This window comes from Saccopteryx bilineata, chromosome 6, assembly GCF_036850765.1.
Source record: "Saccopteryx bilineata isolate mSacBil1 chromosome 6, mSacBil1_pri_phased_curated, whole genome shotgun sequence".
NCBI classification, from domain to species: domain Eukaryota; kingdom Metazoa; phylum Chordata; class Mammalia; order Chiroptera; family Emballonuridae; genus Saccopteryx; species Saccopteryx bilineata.
The window spans coordinates 208,124,316-208,132,120 of record NC_089495.1 but is presented as its reverse complement, the minus strand read 5'-3'; the positions used below and the strand labels follow the sequence as shown (position 1 = coordinate 208,132,120).

Sequence of the window (7,805 nt, the reverse complement as noted above, 5' to 3'; positions counted from 1 at the left end):
GCTGAGACCACTCATAGACACCGGCCAAATGCAGGGCATACTCTCCGACCCCAGTTCTGCCCAGTTCCTTTCTAAGGCCAGAATGGCGCCCACATTCTTGAAGGCACCCCCTCACAGCTTGGTCTAGGGGGCCTGCCTTCTCCTGGCCTCCTCCCTGCTCCTACACTGTCTCTAGGGCTTCTGGGGCTCGGTTACCCTCGCTAGTTGCCGGGCCCCACCCACACACACTACCCTGGAATGCTGATGATGCCTGTCTCCCTATCCAGTCACCTGTTCCTCCCCCAAACACTCTCCCCCCATGTCGTGTTAAATGTGTCACACCCACCCTGTTGCCCCAGCCCAGACCCTCTCTTGCCCCCAACCACCTGAAACCCATCTGTATGAAGTTTTATCAGTTCTTCTTCCCAAATCCTGCCCTGGTCTACCTACTGGTTCCCAACCTCAGGCTGCTCAGCCTCCATCCTCTTTTGGCCCGTTCTTGACCCTGGAGAAGGGGGTCATGATTAGAATGGGAGGGGGGTTTCTGAGCCGAGGGGTAGCCAGGCGGGCATATGCTGGGAGTGGAGGCAGAGCAGGGACTCGGGTGAGGCCCAAGAGGCAGGTTCCTAAGCCACCACAATAAGAAGGTCCTCGCTCTCTCTGGGTCTCCCCCTGCTGATCCTGCCTGTCTCCTGGGCCCTAGGTGACAGACTGGCTGAGGGAGGTAGGTGGCACAGTGCTGTTCTCCACGCCTAGAGAGCTGGCTCCGAGACAGAGTGGAATTTCACAAAGGCAGCGCAGACTGGCTTGGTGGCGAACTTTCCAACCACCCAGGGCTGTGATTCCGGGTGTGGTGGTCTGAAGGTGGCCGAAGGGGAGTAGTAGTTAGTGCGTCAGGCTCCCCTGGTCTGGGGCCTGGTAGGACGGACACATTAGAAGAGGTCATCGGGGTAGAAGACCGTCTGAGGCGTGTTCAAGGGGCTGTGGGGTGCCACCTGGATGCCTTCACCTCGGTCAAGCAGGCTTCCCCGCCTGGCTTCTGGTGGGAGTAGGGGATCAGTGTCTGAAGGGCGCCTGCTGCCCCTGCCGGGCTGGACTATTTGGATTTGGATCTCTGGGACAGGTGTTCCCCCAGGTGCGGACTTGAGACAAAGGAACCAGGAAGTAGGGCCTCCCTGAGCACAGGTAACCCGAGGCCCTGCTGGCCCTGTTTCTGTGTGCTGACCTTGGGGGGCGGGGGTGCACGCCCACTGAGGGGCGCCGAGGAATTCACGGTGCACTGAGCAGGGTCAAGGTCCACAGGGAGTAGGAGAGGGGAGTAATCCTGGAAGTCTTCCCGGAGGCAGTGAATTTGTAGCGGGGTTCAGCGGCACGGGATCTACGGGGGCGCCCCAGGGAGCGCAGGCCCCGCCTATCCCCGCCCACCTGTGGGAAAGGCAGGCCCCGGGGGAGGCTCGGCGGCTCCGGCCGCTGGCGGCATTGCGTCCTCCGCCCCGGCCACAGCAGGCTGGGGTTCTCTGCCGAGTGCCAGACGCGGGGGCGGGGGCGCTCTGTGTCAAGCTTCGGTGCGGCCCACTTGGGAAGACCTGTGGGAGCGCTCCTTGGCCACGCGCTGCAGCCGCGGTCCCCCGGCCGGCCGCAGGGGCCGGGGCGTGCCTGTAGTGGCCCAGGGGCGCGCTGCAAAGGCAGCTCCTGCTCCCGCCCGTTCCGCGACCCCGATGCTCTCTGGCGCCTGTAGCCTGGGGGTGTTTGGCACGTGGCAGCTCTGCGAGGTAGGTCCCTCGTTCCTCCCATTTCACAGCGAAGAAAACTGCAGGCCAGGATGGCTCTGTTGGCCCGTCCAAAGTCGCGCAGCTGGTTCGGGCCCAGCCCCGACTGCGAGAGTGAGGCGCCTGGCCCCTGCAGACCGGGCCTCGGAGGGCCCCAAGCTTGAGGACCTGTCCACCCTTTCACCCCCTTGGAAAGACCAGGAGAGGAGCCTGCCTGGCAGTGAGCCGCCGCTTCTGCCTTTGACTGCAACACCCTAGGGTAGGGCGCTGGGAAGGACCCCAACCCCCATCTTTGGGTAGGGGTGGGTTTCTCTCTTTGCTCTGACTTCTGAGGTCCCCTCTTAGATTCAGATACTGCCGTCCCCTTCCAATGCCATCTCCCTGCCCGTGAGGTTGGGGTGTAGGGGCCTAGACCCAGGATAAAGAATGCTTAAGTTCTGGAGGTTGCGGTGAAGAGGGGCAGGGGCCACCGAGTCTGGGAGGCTCATGGAGAAGGGGGGGGGGTTGAGGAGTGAGATACAGAGTTGAGTGACGCTGGGGGGGGGGCGATGTGCATGGTGCCCGGGGCTTCGGCTTTGTCAGGTGGGCTACAGGCAGGCCCTGTGATGGAGGGATCATCACCCTTCCCCCAGCCCCGTCCTGTCACCTTGGGTGTTGGGGAATTCTTGTCTCTGTTGTAGGGAAGGCGACAGTGAGAGGCAGGGTGTGGGTGCTGCTGGGGCTGACTTAGCTGGTGTGGTGTGGTGTGGGGGGTCTGGGGGGGTCTGACCAATCTCTGCTTTCCCACCTTGCCCACAGTGCCCCCCCCCGGCTTAGTCATGGCGAAGCTGGAGACCCTGCCTGTGCGCGCTGACTCAGGGCGGGACCCCCTCCTGGCCTTTGCCCCGCGGCCCTCTGAACTCGGACCCCCAGACCCTCGCCTGGCCATGGGCAGTGTGGGCAGTGGGGCGACCCATGCCCAGGAGTTCGCCATGAAGAGCGTGGGCACCCGCACGGGGGGTGGGGGCAGCCAGGGCAGTTTCCCCGGCCCCCGCGCTGGTGGTAGTGGGCCTGGCAGGGAGAGGCCAGGCCGCTACCCTTCCGAGGACAAAGCTCTCGCCAATTCCCTCTACCTCAATGGCGAGCTGCGGGGCAGTGACCACACAGACGTCTGTGGCAATGTGGTGGGCAGCAGCGGCGGCAGCAGCAGTAGCAGCAGCAGTGACAAGGCCCCACCCCAGTATCGTGAGCCCAGCCACCCACCCAAGCTCCTGGCCACCTCTGGCAAACTAGACCAGGTCAGTCTCCTGGGCCTTTTTCTGGGGGTGAGAGGCAGCCCAGAAGGGAAGATGGAGGCTGGGCTTGGAGGGCGGGTCCTTGCGGGCCAAGTCCAGCTGGTGGGTCCAGGGCAAAAACTCGGCTTGGGTGGGCCATGAGGTCGAGGCCCAGCCCTGAGTGACTCCTGGGATGGAGACCAATGGGAGTGGGAGGGAGGGCTGAAAAGTCTCAGGCAAAGGGCAGAGGCTGGGGTCCGGGCAGAGGCTGGGGTCCAGGCGAAGGCCTGGCCCTGATGCCCACGCCCTCTGCCTTGCTTTTACTCAGTGCTCAGAGCCACTAGTCCGGCCTTCAGCCTTCAAGCCGGTTGTACCCAAGAACTTCCACTCCATGCAGAACTTGTGTCCCCCACAGACCAGCGGGACCCCTGAGGGACGACAGGGTCCCGGTGGCCTCAAGGGTGGACTGGACAAGTCTCGGACCATGACCCCAGCAGGTGGGGGCGGAGGCGGCCTCTCCGACTCAGGCCGGAACTCACTGACGAGCCTGCCCACCTACAGCTCTAGCTATAGCCAGCACCTGGCGCCCCTCAGTGCCTCCACCAGCCACATCAATCGCATCGGCACTGCCAGCTACGGCAGCGGGAGCGGCAGTGCCAGCAGCGGTGGTGGGTCGGGCTACCAGGACCTGGCAGCCTCCGACAGTGGGCGGGCCTCCAGCAAGAGCGGGTCGTCCTCCTCCGTGGGGCGGCCTGGCCACCTGGGATCGGGCGAGGGCGGAGGTGGAGGCCTGCCGTTCGCGGCCTGCTCGCCGCCCTCGCCCAGCGCTCTGATCCAGGATCTGGAGGAGCGGCTGTGGGAGAAGGAGCAGGAGGTGGCCGCCCTGCGGCGGAGCCTGGAGCAGAGCGAGGTGGCGGTGGCCCAGGTGCTGGAGGAGCGGCAGAAGGCCTGGGAGCGCGAGCTGGCCGAGCTGCGGCAGGGCTGCAGCGGGAAGCTGCAGCAGGTGGCCCGCCGCGCCCAGCGCGCCCAGCAGGGCCTGCAGCTGCAGGTGCTGCGGCTGCAGCAGGACAAGAAGCAGCTGCAGGAGGAGGCGGCCCGGCTGATGCGGCAGCGGGAAGAGCTCGAGGACAAGGTGGCCGCCTGCCAGAAGGAGCAGGCCGATTTCCTGCCCCGGATGGAGGAGACTAAGTGGGAGGTGCGGGTCAGGGGGCCTGGCCTTCTCCCCGGGCTCCCCTTACTTCTGTCCCTCTGGAGCCACCGGGATCGCCCCGGGGAGGGAGCGCGGTGAGGGGGGCGGGGCACAAGATGGATGAGGACCAGAGCTGGCCCTGGGCGGGCTGGGATTGGCCCTGTGCGCCTGGAGCCCAGAAGGGACCCTGAGTGTCACTTCTGGTCAGTGCAATGCCCTGGGGAAGCTTGGTGCCCCCGGGAGCTGGGACGAGGGGCGGGGTGGGGGGAGCGGAGCTCCGCCTTTACCCCCCCCCCCCGCTTTCCCCCTCCCCCGCCCCAGGTGTGCCAGAAGGCCGGGGAGATCTCCCTCCTCAAGCAGCAGCTGAAGGACTCGCAGGCCGACGTGTCCCAGAAGCTGAGTGAGATCGTGGGGCTGCGCTCGCAGCTGCGCGAGGGCCGGGCCTCGCTGCGGGAGAAGGAGGAGCAACTGCTCAGCCTGAGGGACTCCTTCGGCAGCAAGCAGGCCAGCCTGGAGCTGGCCGAGGCCGAGCTGCCCGCCGCCTGCCTCAAGCCGGCGCTGACCCCCGTGGACGCCCCCGAGCCGCAGGACGCGCTCGCCACCTGCGAGAGCGACGAGGCCAAGATGCGCCGGCAGGCCGGGGTGGCCGCCGCCGCCTCCTCGGTCTCCTTGGATGGGGAGGTGGAGGCGGGCGGGGAGAGCGGGACCAGGGCCCTGCGACGGGAGGTGGGGCGGCTGCAGGCCGAGCTGGCGGCGGAGCGGCGGGCTCGCGAGCGCCAGGGGGCCAGCTTCGCAGAGGAGCGCCGCGTGTGGCTGGAGGAGAAGGAGAAGGTCATCGAGTACCAGAAGCAGCTGCAGCTGAGCTACGTGGAGATGTACCAGCGCAACCAGCAGCTGGAGCGGCGGCTGCGGGAACGCGGGGCTGCGGGGGGTGCCAGCACACCCACCCCCCAGCACGGCGAGGAGAAGAAAGCCTGGACCCCCTCCCGCCTCGAACGCATCGAGTCCACAGAAATCTGACCCCTGACCTGGGCGTGCGGACTTTTGACAAATGCCCTGTCAAAGGCCAGAGTCCCCAGGGTCCCCCCATTACCACCACCACCATCGTGCTTCCCCACCTTCCCTGTGTCCCCAGACCAAAGAGGTTCTCAAAGCAGCTGTGACCAGGTCCCTCCTCCTTTTCCTGCACTGAGTGCTGTCCTAGCTGGACCACTGCCCCTGCAGGCAGCCCACTCAGAGTCTCCTTCCGTGCGGAGGGCACAGACAGGGGGAGGGCAGGGCGAGTGGGGCCCTCCCTCGTTGGAGATGGAGGCGGCAGGCCTGCAGTGCCGTGAGGTGCCCCAGCCCCGAAGGGTGGCCTGCTACTGTGGCCACCCTGTGTCCAGTGATGCTCTCTCTGTGCTCACCCCCGAGGCTGTGGATCCTGAGGGGTCTGCATGGGGTCTGCTGAAGCGGATAGACCTTGGGCTCCTGGCCTCTCTCCTTCCTGCACTGTTCTCCCTCTCCTGGGCAGATTGGCAGGACGAGTGGGAGCAGATGGCCTGCCTGTGGTTGAGAGGGCTACCTGCCCAGCCCCTCCCCCCAAGGTCTCGTGGGCTCAGGCCTCAGAGCCTGGCTTGGTCCTGAGTGTGTGTCCATTTGTGTGTGTTGGGGGAGGGAAGGGCTGGGGCTGGAGGCTTTAGTGCCCAGGAAAGATTTGCCCTCCTGTTCCTGGGAAGGGTCCCCTGGAGGCTTCTAAGCTCTCCCCCCATCCCCACCTGCACCCCCGCCCCACCCCCTTTCTGGCCAGGATCCAAGGGCAATAGCCTCGTCTGCTTGGCTGACCCCACACCCTGGGCCACTGTCTGGTTCTATCTATAGCTATGAAGTGCTGCCTGCCTCTCAGGCACTCCCTGCACCCAGTTCCTGAGGTCACGAGTGTCTGTGATGTCTTCCCGACTCCATTCCCCCAGCCTCCTCTGCTTTCAGCTCTGAATATCATTGTCCCAGGCCACCTCTTCCCTCAAACCTCACCTTTTCTTCCAGTAGAAAATTCTGCTTGATATTTGGTGCACTGCCCACTTCCAAGTTCCACTGGGCCCAAGCCTGAGCCTGAGGCCCTTGTTTTGGGGGGTTGGGGGAGTGGTTGTGATTGCCCTTGAAGAAGGCTGACCTGAGAGGAACACTGACCCTTGGGTTCCCGAGGCCCCGAGGTAGTCCACTGTTTGCCCGGTGTAGGCCTGGCATGGCCCTCAGTAGGGTTGGGACAGCCGATATGGCTTCCTCCTCTGGGGGCCGTCTCAGAGTCCATCTCCCCAAAGTAGGAAGGGAAAGGCAAATTTCTAATTCACCAGCAATAAAAATTGGAGGAGGCTCGGCCTTTGTATTTCTCTCTTTTCAGCCTCTTCCTCCCACCCCCCAAGACAAGGTTTGGGGGCAGGGTAGAGAGAGCTGGCAACTACTGTGAGCAAGTGCCCTAACCCCTGACCAGCCTCCTCCCATGACTGGTGACTGTTGAACCAAGCTGTGCGTCCCCCATGAAAATAGGAGTGCCCCTCTGTTGTGGCCTCTGTCTCTTTGCACAGCCCCTTCCGGTGGCCCTCACCGAGCTCTGAATTGGGTTAGGGGGCCATCCTGGCCGTCACTGCCCTTTTCCACTCACCCCTCAGTGCACCTGGCCCAGAACTTGGGCCTGGGCCACAGGGGCAGGGGGAAGAAGAGAAGGCATTAGTAGGAAAATAAATAAATAAAAAAGAAAGAAAAATTATTAACAGACTCAGCTTTGGGACTTCCAACCACAAAAGAAATTATATATAAATATATATAAATATATATCTCTACCATATGTGATGGAAAGACTTTGTTTTCTTTTCCCAAAGAAATAAAATGGAGAAAGCCTCTTGAGTGGCATTCTTTGGCCTGTTTGTGTCTTTGCAGGTGAAGGGGGTGTGGAGGGCAAAGCGGGAGTAAACAGATTCCCCAGAGGAGGCACGAGACTGGAGGTGCTCACTGGGCCGTGCCGGAGGTTGGCTCAAAGCCCAAGCTCCTCTGTGGTGCCTGGGAGGAGTGATGGCTCCACATTTCTGTCCAGTGGGGCCTTCTTTTAAGAATGCTGCCCAAAAGTAAAAATCTTAAAAAATAATAGTAACAATAAAAGAATGTTGTCCAAGCCCTGGCCAGATAGCTCAGTTGGTTAGAGCATCATCCTAAAGTACACAGGTTGCTGGTTCAATCCCCAGTCAGGACACATACAGGAACAGATCGATGTTCCTATCTCTCTCATTCTGCCTTTCTCTTGCCCTAAAATTAATAAAATAAACATTGGGGGAGGGGGAAGAATGTCGCCAAAAGGGTTTCCAGTTGGTTTCAGCTCAGAATCTGGACACCAGGCTGCTGGCCAGAGGCAGGTGGTGCAGGACAGCTAGCTTGCAGTGGCCTGGGCCGCCTTCCAGCAGTGGGCTGATGTTTGAGAGCCAAATACGTACACAGGAAGGAAGGCTGAGAACCAGTCTGTAATTAGTGGTGAGCCCAAAGCAAGGGCAGCAGGGATGGACCCAAGCATGTGCACGTTGGGGCCATTATTTGTGGGCAAGTGTTGTCCTTTATGATAATTTCACCTGTCGTCCTTACAAAGAC

At 62.5% G+C, this 7,805-nt stretch overlaps 1 protein-coding gene across 1 annotated transcript; it reads left to right on the top strand.

Moving 5' to 3' along the window:
* The first annotated feature begins 2,528 nt into the window (after nucleotides 1-2,528).
* On the top strand, nucleotides 2,529-6,933 carry LZTS3 (leucine zipper tumor suppressor family member 3). The gene is made up of 3 exons (XM_066237094.1): nucleotides 2,529-3,025; nucleotides 3,330-4,196; nucleotides 4,512-6,933. Exons 1-3 carry the CDS (start codon nucleotides 2,567-2,569, stop codon nucleotides 5,208-5,210), a joined length of 2,025 nt encoding a protein of 674 aa, XP_066093191.1. The 5' UTR covers nucleotides 2,529-2,566; the 3' UTR covers nucleotides 5,211-6,933.
* Nucleotides 6,934-7,805: the final 872 nt, after the last annotated feature.

What these genes read in the sequence shown, in the direction of transcription:
- LZTS3 (XM_066237094.1), top strand. Translation starts at nt 2,567, where the DNA reads ATGGCGAAGCTGGAGACCCTGCCTGTGCGCGCTGACTCAGGGCGGGAC. An exon ending in CCTCTGGCAAACTAGACCAG is followed by an intron (nt 3,026 to 3,329) that starts GTCAGTCTCCTG and finishes GCTTTTACTCAG; the next exon opens with TGCTCAGAGCCACTAGTCCG. An exon ending in TGGAGGAGACTAAGTGGGAG is followed by an intron (nt 4,197 to 4,511) that starts GTGCGGGTCAGG and finishes CCCCCGCCCCAG; the next exon opens with GTGTGCCAGAAGGCCGGGGA.